Source organism: Pungitius pungitius, chromosome 7 (genome assembly GCF_949316345.1).
Source record: "Pungitius pungitius chromosome 7, fPunPun2.1, whole genome shotgun sequence".
Lineage (NCBI taxonomy): Eukaryota > Metazoa > Chordata > Actinopteri > Perciformes > Gasterosteidae > Pungitius > Pungitius pungitius.
The window spans coordinates 16,094,035-16,119,071 of record NC_084906.1 but is presented as its reverse complement, the minus strand read 5'-3'; the positions used below and the strand labels follow the sequence as shown (position 1 = coordinate 16,119,071).

At 45.5% G+C, this 25,037-nt stretch overlaps 1 protein-coding gene across 2 annotated transcripts in view; it reads left to right on the top strand.

Annotated features, from left to right (window-relative positions):
- Window positions 1-8,279: 8,279 nt before the first annotated feature.
- LOC119216344 (rho guanine nucleotide exchange factor 18) overlaps window positions 8,280-25,037 on the top strand; it is a 31,203-nt gene continuing 14,445 nt past the window's right edge. The window contains exons 1-14 of one of the 2 annotated variants that reach the window (XM_037469077.2): window positions 8,280-8,355; window positions 11,498-11,646; window positions 12,102-12,709; window positions 12,894-13,074; window positions 13,705-13,831; window positions 13,950-14,004; window positions 14,732-14,776; window positions 15,222-15,287; window positions 15,780-15,894; window positions 16,157-16,343; window positions 22,246-22,313; window positions 22,715-22,760; window positions 24,110-24,272; window positions 24,907-25,013. In XM_037469077.2, the coding sequence (XP_037324974.2) occupies window positions 8,280-8,355; window positions 11,498-11,646; window positions 12,102-12,709; window positions 12,894-13,074; window positions 13,705-13,831; window positions 13,950-14,004; window positions 14,732-14,776; window positions 15,222-15,287; window positions 15,780-15,894; window positions 16,157-16,343; window positions 22,246-22,313; window positions 22,715-22,760; window positions 24,110-24,272; window positions 24,907-25,013 (1,993 nt within the window). Of the gene's footprint in view, window positions 8,356-11,497; window positions 11,647-12,101; window positions 12,710-12,893; window positions 13,075-13,331; window positions 13,832-13,949; window positions 14,005-14,731; window positions 14,777-15,221; window positions 15,288-15,779; window positions 15,895-16,156; window positions 16,344-22,245; window positions 22,314-22,714; window positions 22,761-24,109; window positions 24,273-24,906; window positions 25,014-25,037 lie in introns of those variants that run through there. The other variant, XM_062563283.1, reaches the window with a different exon arrangement.

The following is a 25,037-nucleotide window of genomic DNA, read 5'->3' as shown; positions in this document are numbered from 1 at the left end:
CATATTTGTTCAATATTTTCATCAGAAGCTTTGCTAGTATTTTATTTTGCCAGGTTTTTCTTTCTGTTTTTTTTTAATTTTCTTATTTTTATAGCCCAAGAAATCACACTAAACTACCACCAGTGCTCTCTGTGTCTTAGGCCTGCAGTCCCCCTCTTGAGTGCTCTGTCTGCATCAACGGAAAAAGAGACGGCCCACGAAATATTGTCAACCCACTGCATCCTTTTGGGGTATTTTTATTTTTTTTTCAAACCTCGTTCCCTTTGAGAACCGAGGGAGGAAACTGTACTGCAGCAATGAAAAAAAAAAAAAAACGAAACAACCAAAAAAAAAAAAAGCTTTATGAAAGGGGTATGAGGTCTTTCTAGGTGGAAGTGCACCTGCTGTTTTTTTTTTCGTCTGCTGTGTCTCTCTGGTCGCATCCCGCCGGAGGGCTTCGTGTGTTTGGTTAGCGCGGGTTCATTGTGTCCTTTCCACTGTCGTTGAGGTCAGAGAGTTCGGAGAGAGCTCGTCCTTTCCTCCGTGTGATTGTACTTCCCTCTGTCGGCGTGACGGTGAGCGCTTGTTTTGGAGGGAGGGGGGATGGGATGGGGGAGGGGGGGGTGAACGGAGTGCTGTAGCCCTTACACCTCGCCTCGAGATCTGCTTCAGTTCAGGACCTCGGTGTTGGAACGGAAGGTTCTATTAAATTCACGCATCGTTGTCGTCCGGTTTTGCTCTGCACCAGACACACACAGACACACACACACACACACCCCTCCTGCACGCTCTCCCTCCTCAGCCTTCCCGAGGCTTCCCATTGGCTGCTGAACTCGCTGCTCAAAATCAGGCTATTGGAAATTTCCACGTTTTGTGGTTGAGGGGCTGGAGAGATATACGGAAAGTTCCCACTGTGTTCAGAGTCCACAGCAGCCAGTGAGGAGAGGGGGGGGGGGCCGTCTCTCTATCTCTCTGAGAGAGGGGGGGGGGGTGATTGTTAATCCTATTATTCTCTCTGCTATCACATGACGTTGGGCCGTCAGGACACGGCGTGCTGCAGCTATTTTACTCAGGTCTGACATTCCAGGATTTAGTTGGAACTGCTCGTTCCCTCGTTGACCCCCCCCCCCCCCCCCCTCAGCTGATAATACCATCGCCTCACCCCATCGGATTCAGAGCATACACTAGCAAGACTTTGTCTTACCTTCTTAATAATCAAGTATCTGCATCCCCCCCCCCCCCCTCCTGTCTGGAATCACAAACATTCCTTTCAACTGTAACCTGAGTCAGAGCTGCATGAAAGTATGCTGCTGATCCGCCATTAAGGTAATTAATTCACTATGACCTTCATCCGGAGCCCGCAGGCCTTCAGAGTTATACAGCAGACCCCCCCACCACCCCCCATAACAGCTCCTTTCTCCCTCCCTAGCCACGGCAGTCATGGATTTGGGAGGTGACAGACTTTTTTTTTCTTGTTTTTTGTGGTGCGGAATTCTGCGCTTACAGTACAGCCGACGTGCAGGCGGCTTTCTGTGAACAATGAGACGGAATCAGAGCGAGAGAAAGCAGGGAAGCTGCCTCCATGTTTCACCAGTGCCTTCTCTAACCCAGAGCCACGTCCAGGCTCGCTATGTCGGCCACACACACACACACACACACACACACACACACACACACACACACACACACACACACACTGTGCTCTTTCTGTGTTTCTTCTCATGAGGCAGGAGATGCAGAGATATCAACGCTGCATCCGTGTTCGTAACGTTGCAGCTTTGTTCTTTGCTGGAAGGGAAGTAGAAGTCTTTGGGGCAGTTTTTTTTTTTTTTTTTTAATTGTCTACTTTTGGTTTTAGCGTGTTGCCAGCGTAAGGTCTGAACACCCATGTTCACTTAGTGCTTTAGCGTTGACACTGTGGATCACAGTCCGGGCGGGTGTGCACTCGCAGGGGCCCGAGGTCATGAAGTTGATTCCGGCTAATTATTCTGAGGAGTTCCAGTCTTGGGCTTTTGTACTTTGTAAATAATCGGACATAGTTTGGAAACAAAAGCAGGAAGAAAGATATATTAAAAAAGAAAAAAAAGGATCTGACGCCGCGTGAGTTTTGTGTACATGACAGAAAAGGGGTGGAGCTCAGCTGTGTTGCAGTTCCACACTACATACTAATACTAAAGGATCATTTTAATGAGCAGTTAGTACATCCTTGTATACACTACATACAGTAAATCCACTTTGAATTAGTATGTTAAATAGAAATGGGACATTGCTCTTGTCTCCACCTTGATCTAGGTTGCTTATCTTGTGGTGGTGTTCACATGCATATGCAATTTTTAATTAAGATTGTGCCCATATCTTTGAAATACCAGATATTTATTTTATTATGATCATTGTCATTGAATAAGAAGAACACTGTTAGCTTTTTAGTCGAGCATTTTTACGGTGTTTGAGAGTAGAGCGATGTAAAAAGCCTAGTTTGTTATTGTACAGGTGGTGGGCAGCAGGAGTGCTAGTTAGCTGGTTAGTTAGTTAGTTTGTGAGTAAGTAAGTAGTTGTCTTTGTGTTTGGCCAGAGTCTACCTCAGCGCATATGGAGGAATCGGTCTAAAGAGCCTAAATCTTCACCCATCAGATCCTCAGAATCCCAGTTAATTCAGATAATATCTCTTTATGGTACAACACTGCTGTTGAATTCCTTTCCCCTCGAGGTGCATTAAGCTCCTCTCCCTCCTGGTTTTCTCTTCTTTTGTGCTGGGGGAAGCTGTTCGGGGTATTTTGGCCCTCTGCTCTGTTTTTATAAATGTCGTGATTTTTGGCGTTGAGGGATAAACTCAAGATATAAAACTATTATCCCTCCGCTTTTACATCTTTCACCCCGAGCACTTATTCAAAGTGGAACGACTTAATGGACATTTTAATTGTTTCTACAGTTTCTAAAGTTACTCAGAAGAGGCTCCCCCCCCCCCCCCCCCCCCCCGGGCTCCTGAAGGAGCAGCGCAGCTTTATTGTGTTCATTGGCCTTTTCCACATCCACCAATCCTCCGGACCGTATGTGCTAGTGGCTCTACTCGTTTCTTGGGATGGGACATTAACGTGAATTGCTTGTCTCTGAATCTTATTTGTGATCACCTGAGCCCCCGGACCCCCGTGCTTCTTTAAAAATATCCCATCCATACTTTAGTCTGCTATAAAGCCCAGCTCTTCTTCCTCAGTCGTGGTCCGTTGATTTGTCTGTTTCTCTGTGCTCATTTTTTTGTTTAGTATGTATATTTTTTCTACTGTGAATATCAAGAGATAACCTTTATTTCCTGTCAATGCCATGGATTTGGTCTGTTTTGGCTGATCAGGACGTCTGAGCTGGTCAAAAAGGTTTTTTAACGAGGAGGACCCCCCCACCCCGCACCCCCCAACCCTCTGCAAGGGAAAAAGAGCTGGACTGGGACAATCCTGTGTGCCATAAGAACTATTAACAGACATGAAATCTAGATTGTAACTTTTCGTCTCAGGGAGGCTGCCTGATGCGATGTGGTTGGAGGATAAAGAGGACAAGGAGAGGAAGAACAGCTACCTACCTTTTATCTACTCTGAAGCGCAGGCTCACAGCATCCTTGCATCAATCAAAAAAGGAGAGCATCTCCTCCAAGGACACGTTTTCAACAACAAGAATCCCGAACACCCTTTTTAATAAATCTGAAAACCTTCTGGCCTTCTGAAGAAGATTAGGAATCCTCCTCTCTCTGGTGTGAAGTGGGTTGGACTGCCCTCTGGCGGTTGGATGGGAGCATTGCAGGTCGGGGCCAACCGGGCCCACAGTTCCTTGCTCGGGAAAATGGCCTAACCCCCCCACCCCCACTCCCCCCTCCCCTTTCCAGCCATTCCACTCCACTTCAGAGCAGAACACGTGTCCCCAGCAATCACTAAAGAGGAGTTTCCATTTCTCAAACATGATATGAAAAACACAGGAATTGTGTGTAATTTGGATTTGGTGACAGTTGACCTGCTCAGGTCTAGTTTGCTTTGTGCTTAGAAAAACAATCGCCTATATCAGCAGACAACTGGATTCTTACTGATTTTTGCTTATGCAATTAGTATGTTTCGACAGCTAGGCCCCCCAAAAACACGCTAAAGCCCATGACTAGCATCAAATGGATGCAGTACAATTTGGGGATTTCCATAGTTTGTTATTTCACAATAAATAAATGTAAAAAACAAATTAAAATTCCCTCAACTGTAAATAGCGCCAAATTCCCCCGACCCACCCGAAAACAAAAGTACTTAATTTTTAAGGAAGTTTAGGTTTGTTTTGTTGAACTCTGACCTACAAAAGCGTTTGGAAAGAGCATGCAAATGACGCAGCGCAGGGCGAGAACAAAGCATTGTATGTATTATTGATTTGTTTTAAAGGAAAGAAAGAAGTATTACATTATAAAGTAGTTTTCTATTTTTTTTTTTTTTTTTTGGCCAAAGTATGGACGGCGAACACGATTACCTTTTCTGACTGTAAACTTTTACGACTCTTGTACAATATGAATTTAACGATGCTATCGAGGTGTATATAACTTTTTTTTCCTGAATTTTAAAAGAGATCGATTTTTTTTTTCTTTTTTTTTTTTCTTTTCACGACACAACCCACTACACAGAAAGCAAGTCTGTCAGTGTATTTAAAGAGGAGCAGCACGGCTCCAGTCTGAGGGCTTAACCCCCCGTGTAACGAGACGCAAACAGTACGCGGAAGCCTGCAACGTGTCGCAACGCACGCACGCACGCATGCATGCATTTCAACCACCCCACCCAGCCACAATAGCATGTCACCCGTGAAGCCTTTCTTGAGTCTCAAAAACACGTCACCTACCACAGATGTTGTATGAAATTGTTTCTGACAAAACGGATGTTTAGTTTGCAAATGTGTTGTTTTATTGTTGGGTGTCTTTCTTTTTGTATGTAAAAAAAAAAAAAAAAACTGGAAAAGACCACTGCACATCCTTTTGAATAAGAGGAAAAATGAGTGATAAAATCCTGAATAAGCTAAAAAAACAACCATGCAACTTCAGTTCAGACTGCAAAGCTGGAGGTGTTGAAGGAATACATGTTGGGAAATGGGATGTTTGATGAGAAGGTGGATAGCGTCCAGTCACAAGCTCACGATCAACAAATAACACATCATATCTTGTTTTAACTTATTGGTACCAACTCTGTACCAAGGGAAAATATGAAATTGACATTTTAGGGGGAGGACATTGATAGGTTCAGGATCTATTCTAGTGAAACGCAAACCAACCTGAAAACCACCATTTGAAACTTTATTCCTACAACAAGTCTATGAGAGTCGCGTAACCTGTCCCCCCCCCCCCCCTCCCCATGTGCTAGGCTCATCTGTGGCTAGCATTAGCTTCCTTTGAGTAAAGGTGAAACCCCTTCAGCTATGATCGAGGTCGGTGCTGTCTGACAGTAGTGTTGTGATGAACGGAGAGATCGGGGGGGGGAGTGCAGGTGTGGCGACAAATCTGAGGAAAAGCCGCGTCCTTAGTTTTTAAAGTCATCGGTCGGTCCAGTGGTCTGCTCCAGTTTATTCACCAACACCTTCTATTTATCGCTCCCCTGTTCCCTGTGCTGTACGTGGTTTGGATCAGTGGCTTTGTGTCTGTGTCGTCCTCTGATGAAGTCTCTACCAACGCTGTCTCTGTCTCTTGATTGCTGCTCTTCCTCTCTGTGTCCTTCGAGTCTTTCTCTCCTCAGTGCACATAGGTGCCCCCCCCCCCTCCCCCCCCCACCAGAACGCTGTGTGGAGTCTTGCAGGATACCTCTTCATCAATGTTGTTTTTATTGCCGATAAATATGCTGAATAATTTTTGGGACATGTTGTGTATTACGTTATGTCGAGACATGGATGCGTATGCGGACAGCAGGAATATGTCTTTATGTACAGTCCAAAAGAAACCAAACCCACAGAGATTGCTTCATCCCTCACACTGGATCCAAATGTGCCATTATCTTTCTGTATCACAGATATCAACATATTGAACCCCCACACACACACACACACACACACAGACAGAAATACATGCATATTGTACAGGATCAAAAATGTGCCATGACTAAATGAGCGCTTGACAATTTATTTTTTCTATGTTTTCAAAGGAGAGCCAAGAGTGACATGTACAGAAAATGTTGCAATGATATGAAAATAAAAATCTTGCTGTGTGTAAATTATTCAACAATTAACTGTTTATATTAAAATTATGAATAAAATTATTGGAGAATATGTGTCTTTGTGTGGCTTTTTTTATGGTCTGAGTCAGACTGCCAGAAAAGGACAATCATTACTTTACTGTGAGTGAAAAAATGAAGTGTAAAGCTATGGAGGAAAGCAGCAAAGTACGCGTTCCCAAGTACTAGTGTACATTTTTGAGGTACACTAGTACTTGGTACCTTGGTCTTTTAAATGTATGGCCATTTACAGTGAAATCAATACTCTGAATACTTCCCATCGCTTTTAGTTTTTCTTTCGTTTTTTGCTGCAAGGCGTCTTGTCTGAATCATTTCTACGCACTTCTTTGTCGACATGTTCCACTTTCTGCTGACTTGATCGTCTTACCTTACGACCCAGTTCCAAAATAAAAAATGAAACCAACAAATGAACCTCAAACTTTTCCATTTGAGTCGGGTTACTGTTCTGCTGCTCTGTAATTGCACTTTGCAAACGTTTTCTCTGATCTGCTCATTTGTTGATTGTGGTTTTCATGACTGTCAGGACCGGCGGCTCATCCACGTGAGCCCGCGCGTGGCGTCCACTCACTCGAGTTCTCGCAGCGATGGATCACGAGCCGAGGCACTGGGGGGGGGGGGTGAGATGAGGTGCGATTCATGATGAAGAAACCGCCGTAAGCGCGGCAGCTAGTTCCTCCAACCCACTTTCACACCGAGCGCAGAAGCTGCCAAAACATGAACTTGCACAACGGACTACTGGACGGCATGAGAGAAGGCCTCAGCGCAATGACGGATGGGATGTGTGTGTGCACGGAATCAAGCATGCACCCATAGATGCATGCACCGCCTTCGTTCTTTTTTCGGTTCAGCTCCATCTCCCCCCCTCCCCTGTCGCTATGAAATACTTTTACACAATTGTGCCCAACTGCCACGGGCAGAGAACCTGCGCTGCCAGCAGCCCCTTTTTGGAGCGGCAGCCCGCGTGTGAAAGTGTACGTGTGGGCCAATCGACTACGTCACGAGAGAAAGAGGAAGCACACACGCCGCCGAGGCTCACTCAGCCGGCTCGTTTCCTCCCTTCTGCCTCGTTCAGAGGAGTGACAGTGCTGACTTTGGTCACCAAAATCATCAAATGTAAGTATAGTGTATTTTTTGTGTGTGTGTGGGGGGGGGCTTTTCTGAGTTTTGAACAGACACCTGCAACGGGGGGGGGGGGGGGGCTGTTTTAGTGCACTTTTACTCGCCCTTCTCTCTCCTCTTGTCTGTGGGAAAGTAAGAGACTTTTCTGCTTGATGTGCAGTGAGCTGAACTTGACAGTCATCCGTAGTTACACTTGAATTTGTCAGGCTGTGTATCTTGCAGCTGAAGCGGTTCGAGATTCTCTCTCTCTCTCTCTGCTGTATGAGGATGGTTCCACTTCACAGTTCTCTTGTAGCCTTTTAAAAGACATATCTTGCTTTAATTCTTTCCAGAAAATGTGGTGTTTCATGACACTGTGACTTAGACAAAGAAAAAAGACAGCACGTATGTATCATTGAGCCTGCTTGTATTGCGTATATTTCCTTCTCTTTTTCTCTTTCGGCACTATTTAACAATGACATATTTAAACTGGTCTGGAACAGTGAAACATGCTTTTTTTTAAAGCATTCAACTCCCCAACAGCCTCACGCTCTCTCTTTTCAAACCAGCAATCATCTTATGAGGGAGATCTGCCGTGACTTTGTATCAGGTTCATCAGCTTGAAACCTTTCTCGGTGCCTTACACTGTATCACAAAGTACGACAACAATTCAAACGCATCCAGAGGAAAACCTCCAGGCCTCCTTTTCTCTTCCCACTGCTTTTTTTTTCTTCTTTCTGTCTTTCTTGTTCTTATCGTGTCTTCACTTGAGTCTTTGGAGACGTAATCCCCAACCAGCAGTTCCCTTCCTTGCTTTGGACTCTCTCTCTCTCTCTTTTCATTTCCCCTCCCTCCGTCCCTCGTCTCCCCTCCTGCTCTCTCTCTCTCCCTCTCTCTCTCTTCCTCTTGCTTGGTGCAAGAGCTCCAGTGTGAGAGAGCTCCAGTTCCAGCTGGCCTCCCCACTTTGCTGCTCGAATGGCGGACTCTTCTCTCAACAACTCCTGGCCCTCCTTCTCCAAACTCTGGATGAAGAGATGGTCCTTCAAGAGAGGTAGTGGTTCTACACCTGGTCGCACTTTCAACCGCTTTTGGTTTGTTGGATAAAACCGAGGTCGTGGACTGGAGGTGACCTTAGGATAGGGGGATGTGTTATCCGTTTTTTTACCTGATTGGGGCCTTGTGGTGAGTGACGCTTGCTGTGGGTCAGAAGAGTTTCTTTGCAGAGTTCAGTGACTCGTTTTTATCCCTGCGTTGTAGAAGTGTCTATCTGACCCTATTTGATCGTGTGGTGTGGCGATGCTTCAACAGTAAATGTAGAGAGTTGACAGCCTATGTTTGGTGAGAGTTTACAGTTTTCCAACCAAATCCATTAGAAACAAATCCCACGTGAAACAACTCGTCCTTTCCTTCTCCACAACTGTCTGTTCCCTGTTATTCTCAGAAGGAAAGGACTTTTCCTTTTGGACCTCACGAAGCCGCGCGCGTGCGTCCATTCAGCCCGAGCCGCGGCGCCTGTGTAGATCGACACTTTGAAACCGTAGTCGGACTGAATTCGCCATCAAAGCGGATCTGTGAGCTGTTGTTTTGATGTGCGCTTTGACCTCAGATCTAACAGCCATCCGCGTACACCGCGTCTGTCACATACACACAGGCACACAACTGACAGCACACCGGTTGGTGAGTCATCCAGGTACCGAATGGCCGTTTGAACCTTAACACCAACAACTCCGTCTGAAGAATTGATCAATGTATTTTATGTTGAGTTACAACTCAGACTTTGGTGGTTGTCTGTGTTTTGTAAAGCTACAGCTGATTTATGGGCTCAGTGTGCGTGAGCATCATCGCAATGACCTCAGCGATACGTTGTAAGTTGGTCATGGACTCATCAGGCTAATTGCAGATAATCAAGTGACTGTATCATATGATGCCAACATGACAATCACAAGAGAGGAACTCTTGTGATTGTCGTGTAGCTTTTCAAAGGTATGCACATAAGCTCTGTGGGGAACATGTGCTCTCGTTTCCTTCTTTCTCACATTTGCTTAAACGTCTTCCTTTTCACACAAACAGGGGCTACGCCCACCAATCTCCCATTTACGTTGTTCACAACTGAAGAATTTTTTTTTTTATCCATAGTATTATCGGTAATCACTGGTCTCCTTCAGTTTGATTATTTCATGAATTATTACACATTTAGTACTATATAAGATATATATACTATTATAGTTTTACATTTTACTCGTAAGAGAAAAAAACGGCTTCAGTTACATGAACTCAGTACGATTGCAAATTCATTGTAGGACGAGCCAATAACAAGTCAATTTGACTTAAGAACAAAGTCAAAACTTTGTCTCTAACAATCTGCAGCACATGACCCCTGGTGTCAGCGAGAACTGTCACATTTACAGTCATGTCGGTATATCTCAACGCCTCTATTGGCAATGTGTGCATTTCACCTGGCTCGTCTCCTCGCTCTCTCTGAACAGGACGTGCACAAATTCCACTGTTTTGATTATAACAATGCTTGAGATGATTGGAATCATATACAGAAATGACCCGTATAGCACAGATCAGTGAAGAGAAATCTTCACTGAGTAAGTGAATTATTTGTTTTTCACTTTTCATGATGAGCCTCCCCGGACCGCACATCTCTGCCCTTCATCCCTAACTTTGATTTGAAAAAGAAAATAAAAAGAAATAAAAGTAATGTGAAGTATACTTTGAAGTATTGAATAGATATTCAGTGTCTTACTGTAATTGTCTATTTGATAAAAGTCATTTGCTGTACTAGCAGGCCACCCTGTTATGCGGAGACATACTGTGGGGAAAACAGCTGACCATGACAGTGCCAAAATGGTTATGGAGACACACACACACACACACACACACCTGAGCAGACACTCACACTCGCTCGCACGCAGTGACACACACTGGTGTTTCGACCTGGTGTGATATATAAGCAGATACGAGAAGGCAACCATAAAAGGCTGCGGCAGCACAACTGGACAACATCAAGCAGCTGCAGCACTCTGTGCAGAGTGTTTGAGTTTACACTTAACACCAGTTTGGACCTAAATCCTTCTGGCCGCGGGGATGCTGTCACCCCCCCCCCCCCCCCCCCCCAGAGCCTCAGGGGGTGATTTAGTATTATGGATCTACTGTTTACGTGAGGGCACCTTTGGCCGTGGAGGTGGATGCTTGTTTGTGGACAGCACTCAGACTGTGGCGTTTGATCTCACTGCACAACAGAGCCTGAGGTCGATGACTCAGACGCACCGAACCATCTTTGCACAGTCAAACTGATCAAAGCAAACAAATAGATGTGATCGAAATTATTTATAATAGTTTTATAACAAGTTCCTGGGTCTCAGAAATAAAAAAAGCTGGTGTGTCCTCGAACATATCAGATATGGGCCTTTCATATAGCCCATCAGCATATGCATAGGTGTCTGTATTCCAATGCAATGCAAATTGCACAGCAGATATACATCATTTATTCAAACTTTTTTTAAGCTTAATCAAATTTAAAATCAATGGAACATTTTAAAGCTAATATTCTACTGATGTAGTAATGACGCGTGTTTCACAGCAACATGTTATTGTTTTCGACAGAGCAGCGTCACGGATCAAACACGACGTCAGCGGCCCCAGTTCACCTGTTCACACTCATCACCTTAAAGCTCGGCTTCACAGGAACCGTTATGACATCACGCTTATGTAACTTTTTTCGAAGCTGCGTCTTTCCCCTCTTACCTCAATGATGTGATATCTGTGCAGTTCCTTTATAGAGCAGGTATTTAATGTTACATCAGAGCGAGGCGCTTCTCGGGCTGCTGGAAGCTCAGTAAGACAATAATCTCCAGCTCTCCGAACCACTGACATGGAAACTGCTGCTGGCTCATCACGCCGTTTGCAGTGGCTTGCGGCGTCATGGGAATCCAGGAATCTGTTCATGCAATGGAAATTTAAAGGAGCTTTCGGCGAGAGGACGGAGCCACGGGCTGTAACTGAGCTCGTCTTCCATCACAAAGTTGATTACACAGGTGTTGTGCAGCTGCTGAAATCAGCCTCATCTGCCTTTCCTTGTGTACTCCCCCCCCCCCCCCCCCCCCCCCCTTCATGGTACAGATGAAATATTGAGTTTCCGGGGAAGTGTTTATAACTCCCAAAACATCACGTTCATTATCTTTCAGCATCTGAGTGCAAGCCATGTAGTCAGCCCTGTGGGTCTCCCGCTTCCCAGCTCGGTGTCCAGCCTCATGCAGGCTCCTCCTCCTCCTCCTCCCTGTCTCCTGCCTCGGTCACTGAGGATGTCTTCTTTGGGAGCCTCAATAAAGATCAGGTGAAGATTGGGATCATTTATGTATATTCAATTCCTTTCCAGCGGCATTGCTGTTGTGATGGAGAATTAAAACAATTCAATACTTAAATTTGGTACATTCTGTATCTTCATGACTTTGGTGATCCCCAGACTTTTCATCCTGTGCCGTAGTGAGATGACCTTCTTATTTTTTTAGTATTGGATGGACTACGGCAGCAATTGGTTCGCACATTCATCTCCCTCTGAGATGCATCCCATTACCATAGTTAGATCACTTAGCAACGTTAGCATCGTCATTATTAGCTTGTATTAAGCTGAAAATGGCAATAGACTTACTTGAGTTACTTAAATAGTGGATTGGAGCTGGTGTTCAGAATGTCTTCATCTCCTCTGTTTCTTCATGGCTATGTCCTTGTGCCCCTCTCTCTCTCTCTCCCCTCTGCCTTTAAATGCTACACTTTTCTGCTGATCCGCAGGACACGTGTTCAGTAGTCAGCGACTATGATTTCCCCTGTGCAGAGGTGAGAAGCAGTCTGGAGGACTTGCTGGGCCTCAGCAGAGACTCTGAGTACTTAAAGGACCTGGAAGGGGGGATACCGGCTGCACGGTCCACTTCATCCACAGTGACCATAGTCCCACGGAGCCAAGCCCCAAGTGCTGGCCTCCAGGTGGCCCTGAACTCCACGAGTGCTGCTCTCTACGAACCTAGCCAGACTTCTTTGAGCACACACTCCGCTCACGTCCATGCGGCATCTTCTTCCCCCTTCTACATACGCCCTGCAGAGGAACCCCATCAAAACTTTGTGGTCAATCAGCTTAACCCGAAACTGTTGCCAGGTTGCATCATTGACAGCGGGGATTCCTCTGCTGTGGGGCTTAGCTTGACAATTAATCTGAATGGACTGTTGGGATCAATGGAACCCGCGAGAGGAGTAACAGGATCGGGAGAAGCAAAGGAGCAACCCGCCATGGAGTTCGAGGGAGAGACGGACCTGGACAGCTTCCCCATTCTGGTCAGATCCATGTCAACGTCGAGGAGGCACAGCTGGGGTGTCCCCGTGTCCCCCATCAACCTGGGGAGGAGGTAAGATGGAGAGGTAGTATTCCTAAGAATAAAAAGCTGGGCTCAGCTGGGCTCAGCGTCTCCAGTGGTTTGGGTGGTTGTTCTCTCACAGCTTTTAAAAGTTTTAGGGTTCGAGTTTAACCCCTGCACCAAAATGCTTACACTGACCGCTCTGCTGCGCCTGTGTCTGCTGCCGCGCCGCCAGACTGAGTCTGGACACCATGGCCGTGGACAGTGACGGAGAGAGAGAGGACGACGAAGAGGGGGAGAAGGGTCTCTTCCAGTCCCCGCTGGCGCAGACCTCCGGCTGCACAGCGTGTCCTGGAGAGAAGACAGATGGCTCCATGCCGATGGTCCCCTGTCCCAGAGCCAGGCTCACCAGCATGGTAATAAAGCAATAGTGACACATTAAACAGGTTATTGTCAACAAATCCTACCTCGAGAACAAACTGCAGTTCCTTAGCCAGCGGTTTCCACTGATGACTCATAAAACCCTAAAACATTTAAATGAAAAAGGCTAAGTCATTTTTAGTAAACGGACATAGGCCATAGTGCATTTGTTTGGGTGTTAATTATCAGGTGCGGATTAATCCACATTTATTTGTCTTGTGATTATTTACAGCAACAAGGACAGTGCGTGTGGGATTGAGGAAGACATGCACGTGTCACCCAGTGCAACAGTTTGGCTCATTGATGATTGTTTTAAATAACAACCAAACTCTAATAAGATATATGCTAAACAGATGATGCAGATCAAATCGTTGTTGGTGTTCTTTCATGTTGAGCATAAGAAAACTCTATAAGATCTCCTGATATGGCCTTCTGCTGGTTCGATATCCAGCCGCAGCTTGAATACCTGACACTAATTCACCAAGAGCAGAATCTTCTTCTTCAAAACATTGATAAAAGTCATCATGATACATTTTTTATCCAACTGTACATTTTGGGTGCTGGAGTTAAACACACATCCAATGGGCCCATTGTGTACATTTGTGTTTACCCTCCAATGCTTCCAGGCCGTTGGCGTGCGTAGAAGGCATCTGTACTCCCGCTCAGAGATCCTCGCCACAGATGAATGTTCCCGTGCTGCGCACATTTCCCGTGTCGTGCAGACATCCAAACAGGCCGCGCGGGCAGCAGGAGGTGGGGGGGGGCACACATTTTAGTAAAAAAGTAGAGCTCCTCTTAGTTCATGTGTTTTGCACTCTGCAGGCGGCCCTTTTTCCATCATATTTGACCTTTTCATCTTTTTCTTCTGCAGCGGAGGAGTTTGACCCCGAGGAAAACTTGCATTCTTCTGACGGACACAGCCATATGTAAGCCTAAACATCCGATTGCATCTCAAGCTTGAGTAAGGCTACACACCCATTATGACTCAGAAGATGTGGTGGAACATCGATTTGCTCTCCAAAAGATGCCTCGGGCTGACAGGCAGCTCAGGTTAAATGATGCTTCAAAGAAGTTAGAAGTTACTCCTCTGGTTTGATCCACAGGAGGCAACTGTTAATCACTCCTGTTTCCTGTAAATCATACCTATTACTTTTGAATGGTTCAGTGCAATAGTTCACTGTAGTTGTAAATTGTTAGTCTGGTACTCCCACATAAGGGGGAGGGTGGGGGGCTTTTCCCACTCCCTCCTTTTCTGCTCCATGTCATATGTCTGCAACCTCCTCCTCCCACAGTCATGTTGCCCTGCTCCTTAGAGGCATGTGTGTGTGTGTGTGTGTGTGTGTGTGTACTTTATGTGCGCTCTGGTGATTGTGTGGACGCAGCAGACAAGGGAGGATTCTTCTCTAAATCAGAGTTTGCACCTAGCCCTCCCCTCCACTCTCTCCACTCTCTCTCCTCTCCTCTCCTCTCCACTCTCTCCTCTCCTCTCCTCTCCTCTCCTCTCCACTCTCTCCACTCTCTCTCCTCTCCTCTCCTCTCCACTCTCTCCTCTCCTCGCCTCCCCTCTCCTTTCTCCTCCCCTCTCCTCTCTTCTCCCCTCCTCCCCTCCCGTTTGGTGGCCCCGACTCAACCTCAGTGTCTTGTTTGTCTTAGGCTGATGGTACAGAAAGTTCTGCAGGAGCTAAAGCTGTACCATGGGTAAGTAAACAGGAGAGGGACTCTCAAACGCTCCTACCCGTATTCAGAGCAGCAGCAGAGCCAGATTGTGTCCAGGGGGGGAGCACTGCACTGTGTGTGTGTGTGTGTGTCTGCGTGCACTGTACATGCATGTGCATGCATGTCTTTGGCATGTGTATATGCATGTGCCTGTTTGGGCCCTGTCACAGTATTCCATCTTCTCGTGAAAGGGTCTGTGGGAAAACTGGAGGAAAAACAATGTTCACAAAATCGTTAGTTGACGTTGAGCTCACTTGACGATGCAACCCAGCTGACCGAGTGAAACACACGAGTTCAAAGGGCACCGCTGGCTTCACACGGAAATACCTGAACGTCTATTTTGGTTACTGATGGTTAAAGTGTTGGCCAGCTGCCGTTAAATTTGAGTCTCTCTCCGCAATAGAAACTTTCTCATTGTCCCCCGCAGGGCGAAGGAGAGGAACAACAGTAAAGTTTCAGGAAATGTCACTTGGTACGAGTTCCTCTCCCATGAGTAAGTACTGGCCTTATCGTTGTTCCCTTATTACTGCATTAAGTGCAGACATTTTGGATGAAAATGAAAACGTCCACATACATGCGGTTAATATGTTTCTGGTGTATTTACATAAAACTGTTGTAATGGCTTTTACTATTGTCCAAAAAAAAGGCTATACTGCAAAAACTGCTCTATGCAGTGGTTTGTTCTCTTTAGTTTTAGTTGACTATCACTGCAACTTTTGCTATTCAGGAAAGTATATACATATAGTACCAGGCAAAAGTTTGGACACGCTTTCTTATTTGAATTGAATGAGTTTTGACTTTCACACAGAGTTTCACTATCATTACTTACACCACATAAATTCCACATCACCGTCTTTTTTCATGCTATTTTTACTATATATATATATATTACAATATTAATGTTATTATATTCTGATTATTTTTCTGTATGTTTGTATTTTCTATATTTCTTGGTGTGTATTGTGTTTTCTGCTTCGTTGACCAGGCCTGAAGAGGAGGAGGAGGAGGATCGTGCAGAGAAGGTGGAGAAAGGCACCAAGGTGAAGAGAACTCTCAGCTCTCTGAGGAACAGGGTGACTGGCTCCTTCAATAAAGATAAGGTAAACCTAGACCACAGACACAAGGCGCACGACGTCTCCTTGTAATAGATTAGCTGATCATCATTTTAAAAGAGCAAATGCTGAGGTGTAAACAGTTTTCATGTCTGCGTGTTTCTGCTCACACAAGTCAGTAATCCACTTACACAAACCCTGTTATATACCCTGCCTCCGACACGGTTATGCAATGTCATACCCAGCAATGTGGTGTGTGCCAAACTGAAAGAGAACACGCACATTTCTGCTTTTTCTTGTTCCTCTGCAGGGTAAGAACCGAGAAAAAGAGCAGCAGAAAGAGAGGGGGAAGGAGAAGGAGCGGGAGGCCAAAGACAAAGAGTGTGGCAGTGGCAGCACAAATGGGCATTATTTGGTGCCAGGCGCTTTCTCCAGCTGTGCCTCCTGCTCACTGTGCAGCAAGACCCTGCAGAGAAAGCATGGCCTGCAATGCATGAGTGAGTAACACCACAACCACAGGTGTAAACACACCCACGCTCGCTCTCAGCCTGACACACAAACGCACAGGTGCTCTGCTCACACACAAACGCTGCCACTTAAACCCAAACTACTGCATGAACGCTCACTCGCCCAATTGTTGGAGCACTAAAGCATAGAGGCAAACTAAAAAAAATATAAGATTTCTTACTTAATGTTACTTTGAAGGAGCTGTATTCAGGGGCTCTGGACATACAAAGAGATGTAGTGGAGTGATGTCACCTGAGCAGAGAAGGCAGTCGCTCTCCCTCCGTCAGCGTTGGGCCTTGAAGTGCTCCCAATCTCATCATTTACACCTTAAATAGGCAGCAGTTTGCTGTGTTATAAATACACTGCATGAAATAACACGTTTTCACAACTATGTCATGACCCAGAAAGATATAATCACTGCACATGTCATTCAACATATTGACTGTGGCTTTTCTTTTCGGCTGTGAAAAAGTTGCTGTTCCCTTTAAGTTCCTTTTTAAACAGTATTTCAACCGTATTTAACACTAACGCACACTAACACACTGACAGCACCCGTCTACACACTTATTTGACACTGTTTTCTTACTGTGGGTTCTAATTTTACACAATTGAGCTCACTTGTTTGGATGGGTTTTCTGATATATTATCACCATCTCCTGACATGTGTTTGTATGAACCTACAGCAGGACTGAACGTTATTTTCTTCACAACTCCTGTGTCTTTTGTAGGCTGCGTTGCTTTGTCAGCGCTAACCACGACTTGGCGAGTCCATTTGCAGAGTAGACCTGCACAGGTCATTTCGGTATCTAGCAACTCCCCGTTTTTCTGTCCCTCGCATGCCATTCATATGCATTTTGCAGGCCGGCTGATAAGCATCCAATTACTAATGAAAGGCGTGTGCTTGTGAGTAGAGTACAGTGAAAATATTCTGATGCTGAGTCAGACTGGGATTATACTTCAAAAAATCAGGGTATTTTGTATATAAGACATTTTGTAAATAGAAGCCTGTTATTGATGAAATAATCAAAGGAGGTTAAACTTGTAAATGGATGGTGTCATTTTTTTATTTGGTAATAGATATAGATATTATTTCATATGGCTGCACTATAGTGCAGTATGACTTTAGAAAAAAATAAATAAAAAGGGAAATGGCCGTTTTAGTGGAAATTAAGACAATAGTTTTGTGACATCGTTTCGTAACATGTCATTTTACAGCAGAGCTGTTTGTGTATCAAAGGAATCATATCATCAAGATATGGTAAAACAACAAAATTAGACTAAAGTCATAATTACAGACACACACTAACTAAAATTCCTCCAATCTGCTTATTTTGTCATACTGTGGTAGAACATTTCTGACATATCGCTCAGCCATATTTGGTGACACATTTAAAAAATGTGAAAATCCACCATTAATAGAGGTCCAAATGCAAGTGCAAAAGTCAGAATCACAATATTGAAGTACTTATTATGCACAAATGAACAACTTGAGGAAATAAACAATGCATCATAATCTATAAATAGATCATGTACTTTATAGATAACTGTAAAACTAGAGCTGTATACATAAAATTAATATATCTAGACATTTATCTTATTATGTTTAAACATATAAATTGCAGTTTTTTGACGTGATTACGGTTAATGTTAAACTTTATACATTATAAATTATAAATACGGATCTCTGGCACGAGGCAATGTACTGTTTGATTTGATTGTTTTTTTTAAATAATGTGCTTATTAAACAAAACTGTTCTGGTACATTTCACAAGGCAAAGGCTTCACGCTGCACCGCTTCTTTTAGACACTAACCAGAAAGCAACTTAAAAAAAATCGACGCATAAATTCGGAGCAATGGCTCATTCATCAAGCAGGACTTGTTTGGATCGAGGATGTTACCAATCCTGCATTCTGAAACTTAACGCGCCTTTGGCGCACACGCACACGCACGAGAAAACAAGTGAGTGTCCCTTTAATTTGAACCAAGCCCCGTGGGGATTCAGCCGAGAATCAGCCTGTGGAATGCGTCGTTTGTGTGCCAGAGATCGTTCCCAGGGAGAGTAGCGCACAAAACTGGACAAAACCAAACCCAAAAAAAAAGAAAAGAAAAAATGTGGGATACTTGTTGCTGTTGATCTCAATGGCCGAAAAGTTTCATCCACCTCGCGGACGGGATAGATTTGCCTTCGGGTGCGGCTGATTCAGGTGAACCCGCGTCTTGTTGTAACGGTAAGAGGCGGCTGGCTGTAGCGATGGACTCAAGCGGGATCAGGTGGATCGCTCCCGTTGTTTCGCTCAATGGACTCCTCGGGCACCCTGGCCGCTAAGCTAGGCGGCTACATGCTAATCATTAGTCAGACAAACTCCTGACACGTTTGAGTGTTACGTCGGGCTCGAGTCGGTGTATATACACGGGAAACCACCTGTGAAACTTCCTGCATATTTAACTTACCGCAAACCGGTCAAAATTGAATCGCAGTTACGTTTTGACGTTAACGTTAAAGAGCGCTAACTATTAGCCACTTAATGCTAGCGCGTTAGCCCGCATCCAGCCGCTTCTGTTATACAAATAATAAGGTTAACGTTAGATGGGTAAACGGTTGGCTCTGACAAAATCAAAGTTATAACTACAGACTTCTACGTGGACTCCGATTGTGTCGTGTGTCCCTGCTGCACAACATCACTTATTGAGTCTATTTCTTATAAGTTAAGTAACGTTAGTCTTTGCCGCACAGCTCAACAGGTGATCCGCTAGCTCACGCTAGCTTCCATGATAACTTCTGCTATTTTATCCGAGGTCCACTGTTGAAACATAACGTTGCTAGCCCGCTCAAGTGTGTGTGACGGCCAGTACAAGCTATCCAAAATTACAATTTGAAGTGTCTCTTGTTTTCGTTCTCGTACTCCCTCCCCGTTAGAGTTGGCTCGGAGTCCAGACAGTGGCGGCGAACTGGCTCTGTGTGCTTATGAAACTCCACCATCCTCGCTGCGATGAACGGTGTTATTCCTGATCTTCCAAATTCTTACTCTCTTTACCTCCCATGTTAAGCTTCCCCTCTGGGTCACATGCTACTAATGGTGCTTGGCAGGTCTGCCGGTGCGTAACAGCCCACCCCACTGACTCCGGGTCTCAGCCATCTCCCCCCTGTTAGCACACCACTTCTCCATGCATCACTGCGTTGCGTTGCCCTCCAGTCTCTCTCTCTCTCTCTCTCTGTCTCTCTGGATGTGCGTTTAATCACTTAAGTCCTGCACGTCTCCCTTTTGAGTTCTTCTCAGAAGATCCACAAACTCATTGTGATCATGGTTTCTGTAGACCTTTTATTAAGAAGGACGATGGCCAAATGTATCTTTAAGGGACAACAATCAATTGTCATGTGCTTTTGCTTTTGCTCCCCCCCCCCCCCCCCCCCCAAGCTTTATCTTCTGGTCTGACCTGTTTGTGCTGTGGTTCTTATGGGCCTATATGGGCGAGAGATGTGACTGGGGGAGATGCTTCGCTTCACAGAGTAACGATGATGTCATGGTTTGGCTGGCCATTAAAAAGGTCAGCCCCGAGTGTTGACGTTGTCTGTCTCTATTGTCTCGGGGAATCAAGAGTGACCTCTTACCTGCGGGGGGGGGGGGGGGGGCTGTGACCGCTTTTTCTACAAACTGCATTAGGGTGCTAGGGCTCACAGTTTGAATATAGTTTCAACGCTATACTTTCGTGTAATAGATGTTCACAGATGAATCCGTTTGGATGATTAGTCAGCGACGGATGTTTTACAACATTAGGCTCCATCGGTGTGCAGGTGTGATGGTGGCACTGAGTTTTTTCAGAGTACAGCATACAAGCACTGATCTGTAATTGTCTGGCTGGGATGAGTGATGGGTCAATTCAAGCGTTTCAAGTACAAAACCTCGTGTAAATGATCCCTGTGCAGCAAACCACAATTCTAAACACACTTGAAGGCAATATGGTCAAATATTATTTCAGCATCTTTGTTGCATGAGTTAATGTTTCCAGAGCTATTCCAGTATCTTTGATGGGTAACAGGAGACAAAACATCCAGTCTTTAGAGGAACAATTGTAGCACAGGTTTTCAATCATTTATCTTCATCTTCTCAATGGTTAACTTCCTCCTGGGAAGAAACATTCTGCTTATCGTTGTTCCCGAGGCCTCGTTTGCAGCACTTCTATTGTGCTTCTTTTATTGCGATGGGCTGGTCAGCAGACGATGGGTGTGGCGGCGGCGGCGGCTTTTGATGGTGTGCTCGTGTGTCCCGAGGAACCCGCTGCAAACCACGCCGCTGCCGAGTCACTGGAACCTGCCAGGCGGCCGCGGAGCAGCAGGGCCGGGCCACGCACCGCCCCGGAGCCGGGCACCCTTTGATCTGTTGGTGGAGAATCTGGTGTAGCATGTCTTTGGTATGGTGCGATTGCCAAATGGCAAGGTGGTCTGTGCTTGTAGCTGCGGTGAGTCATTGCCGATAAGGTCTGTGATATCAGGGAAACACGGTGTTCTAGCTTGGCTTTTTTATTTATTTTTTTATTTCCTTTTTTACACATAACCACCAACCCGGTTGAAACGGATAGCGCTTACCTTTGGGTTTCGTCACTTGTCTCTCACACCAACACGATAATCTCTCGTATTCGGGCCGTTGCTGTTTAGGAGGAAGGGGTTTTGTTTGTTATTTTCTCCATTCTACCAGCACACAGAAGGGAAAGGGGCAGCTTTTACAGGAGCTGGTGGACGTTTGCTCGTACGGATCACGTTTGAGCTCTTTTGTTCACAGGAGTGTCGCCTTTCACAATAAGCTATGCGGCCAGATTTCAGACCCAGTGGCCGAGCCCCATGTGACACTGTAAATGTGAAAGGAGACTTACTTTGGACTCGCTAATCATTTCGCAAGAAAGACGAGGACAACATTAAGACCGCTGGTATTTAAACGGAGGATACCAGCGAAAGAGAAACTCCTGAATCACAGCTCATTCTAATCACAGCTTTTTTTTTTTTTTTTTTTTGGTAATACCCGGTAGTGATTGACGTGCTTGTAGCGCTCCGCTCAACTCTCCTTTCCACTAATAGCTCCATTAGATCAGTCTCCCAAACTCCCCCCGGTTTCCACTGATCACCGATAGGGACGAGCAGGAGCCCTGTTTTCCTTTTGTTTTGGCTGTGCATATGTATTCCTTCGCCCGCATGTTTCTGTATATGTTTTGCATTGAGGCCATGTTTGTCTCGTCCACGTCAGCCTGGTTTTACATGGCGGGGATCAGGCTTTGCATAGTGATGGGTTCCTTCGTTCTGCCAGCCTTGGGCCTCGATGAAGGGCCTCTGCCGCTCGCCTTATACAGTATGTAGCCAGGCTGCTACGGATGGAATTGTTTTTGTTTCTACATGTTTTGTCTTTCCAGTAGGACACCGAGTGGAAAACTTAAAGCCTCGGCAGCGTGTGTTTTTTTCCTTTTTTTTTCTCTTCACCCCCAAACATCTTTGGATTTGCATCGGCGTCGAGCAGCAGAGATTCAGGAGCTTTGTTTCCCGTTTGGGGGCGAGAAAGTGGACAAAGAGGCAAACCTACTAAGCGACGGAGCCACTCTGTGTGTTGTTTGTGTAAACAAACCCGAAGCCACAGAGTTTCTGCTGCGTCTGAACCACTCTCACTTTTGTCCCAAGACAAATACTTGACGTTGTGATAGCTATAAAGGCCAGGCCATCAGGCTTTTATTTCAGCACCATTGCAGTGTTTTGTTTGAGTTTCAGCCTCTTTCTTTTCTTTTTTTTTTTTACCTTACGGTGGGACTGGCTATGAAATGTTTTATTGTTCCCGTACACATTGAATCCGGAAGCCACCTCAGTGGCTGATGGCACACTGACTGTGTGTTCCTGTCCTGCTGTTTTTCAGATTGTGCTGTGAACGTTCACAAGAGCTGCAAGTCTCTGCTGGGTGAGTGCACCAGCAGCAGGAGCAAGGTAAACACTGCACATTGTAATGGAGTCTCCCTACTTCGCTTGAGCTAAACCGTCGAAATAAAAGTGAAATTAAACATTGCCCACTAGCAGACATAATGTCTTACTTTTATGGTCCTTTCATTTATGACTGCCCACAGGTGTTGTGCCACCAAACAAAGCCTGTTTGCAGGATTTATTTTTTATTTTTTGCTGAATTTTTAGTAAATTCAGTTTAGTAAACAAACTTATCTTGCACGCGTTGTTTTCAGCTCCTTCTCTGGCTGTTTTTCTTAAATGCTTTTACCCATTTTTCCCATGACGTTTTTTTGACCAAGGTTTTTTTTTTTTTACTTCGGTCATAATTTGTAACCTAACATTTTTTCTCCATGATTTTATTTTGTGCTTTTTTTCAAACTTCGCAGAGAGATTCTTCGCGGAGGCCTTGCCAATCCGGACCTCTGAATCTTGGTAAGCAGAACGTGCACGTGGACATCGGACTTCCCACAGTGTTGATTAAAGTAATGAGATGGATCCCCGTTTAGTTCCCATGTTTCACAGAGGATAAAAAAGATGAACTCTCATGACATCTGTAGATGGACTTCCTCTTTCTTTCACCTAACTGCTTGTGCGGCTGTCTGTGCTTTACGTGTGTCTGCCTCCACGCTGAGTGCAAAAGGGGGTGATTGGCGTCCAGCAGATAGCAGGCAAAGGTGATGATTGGCCATTGTTGGAAAAAGTCAGGAACTTTATCTCTGGTTCAATTATTGTCCAAACCCAAGATAGACTTGGTTGTTTTGTACCAATTCTCCACAGTAGTATATAGCTGAAGTTGGTTATGTTTGTATACATGAAGAGAAACAAAACATCCATCCTAACAATGGTTCTTGTACTTAATAAAAGATTAGATTGAAGGTCATTTGTGCAATGTGCTCTCGTTCATTATGGTTAAGTGGTCCGTCGATTGGAACATTCAGCAGGCCCTGTCGCATGCGATTGAACCTGCCGGAGACGCGTGCGGCTGCGGCAGCTGCTGAAGTTAATCTCCCGTCGCGGTTGTTATTCTACTCCGAGCAGCTGGAGTCCTGACGGGCCGCAAACGATTTCTGCTCTTGTTCTGCTCGGGCCAATCAGTGGCTCGTGCAGGGTGTCGGAGGGAGAGAGAGAGAGGAGTCGAGGAAAAGTGTGAAGTCAGAAATTTCGAGAGCAAGAGTGAGAAATGAGTCACTAAGGGTCTGAGTGATATATATATATATATATATATATATATATATATATATATATATATATATAAAGCTGAACCAGGGACGTGGCGTCCTCTGCTTCTCCGAGGTCACACCAGTAAAGGCACATCACAACAATGCCGGCTACCGATAACTACGGTCATTGATTCTCACTGTGGCGTCGGAGGTTGCTGCAGAGCTTTTTCTGCCACTCCTCCTGCTTGGAGAAGCTCCCCATGGAGCTAGCAGCAGTTGGCAAAGCCAAAGCTACCCAAACCACGGGGTCCTCCAGGCGTTGCTCCAGGACTTCCTCCTCCGCCTCCTCGTGGGGCCTGTCCAGACATGTTGGTGTCCGGGTGCTGCTGCACCGCGACCTGACCACCTGCCGCTTCCTCCGATCCCTGCCTGCGCCGTGGCTCCGAAAGTACTGGGGTCGCCTCGGAAAGAAGTCAAACAAACAGCCGCGCGCCTCAACATCCGCTTCTTCGCCTCGTCTGCCGCCTCGCTCTCTCCCCTCCATCTGTTTCTCCCCGTCTCCTTCCTCCGGATCCTCCCGCCGTCTCCTTTCATCCGCGTCTTCGTGTTTTTCCTCCCCAGCGCCGAGGGAGCGGGAGCATTCGGGGCAAGCCGGGTCACAGGCCCTGGATGGCCACCCAGGATTCCACGGCCCCCCAGGCATGACCGTTAGTTTGTGGGGAACAAGCACCCACAGCGCCAGCTCCACCGCAACCTCCAGCCTCCGTCACCACAACAGCTCAGGGTGAGTATTTCCGTCTACTTTATCACACCTCCACCAGACGTGGAGATTATTCCTTTAGTGCAGAAACGTTTTTTTATTTCGGTCTTTCAAAAAATAATTCTGTAATGACAGGATTAATTTCTACGAGTAAAATGTTACATATATTCTTAAACATTTAAAATCAAGTGTCAGTCAAATTTTTGGACACACTTTCTCATTGAATGAGAAAATATGTACAAACTGTATAAATTTGTCAATGTTTACAAGAGCTGCTGTATGTTAATGCTGGATATTTTTATAATCTTTGATGCTGAAATACTATTTTCTCTGTGCCATCATAAGATGCGTATTTATAGTTGACATATCAAGGTGAGCTGTCTTTTTTAAAACATTTTATTTATAGATAGAAGATGCGTATCGAGACGGGAAGGCATTGGGGAGAGAGAGTTTGAGGGAAGTTGTAAACAAGAGCAGAACATAGCAAATGTTGGATGGGAAATAAGTTGGGAGGAAGAACATAAAAATGTAGCTTCCTGGGTTCTTTTTGTGGTTAATTTAAATGTCATTGTTAGCCACCAAATTGGTTTCAGGCTAGCGCCAGCTACTGGGATCACAGCATGTATGCCACCTTGGACTTGTGGTTGTCGTTCCTCAGATCCCTCCCCGGGGAGATGGATGAGACGGATGCTCTCCGCCCCAAACGCTGCAACGAAGACGCCATCTCCCTCGCGCCCTCCACCACCGAGTCCATCATCGTTGAAGGTGGGTTGACTCTCCGAGGATGGG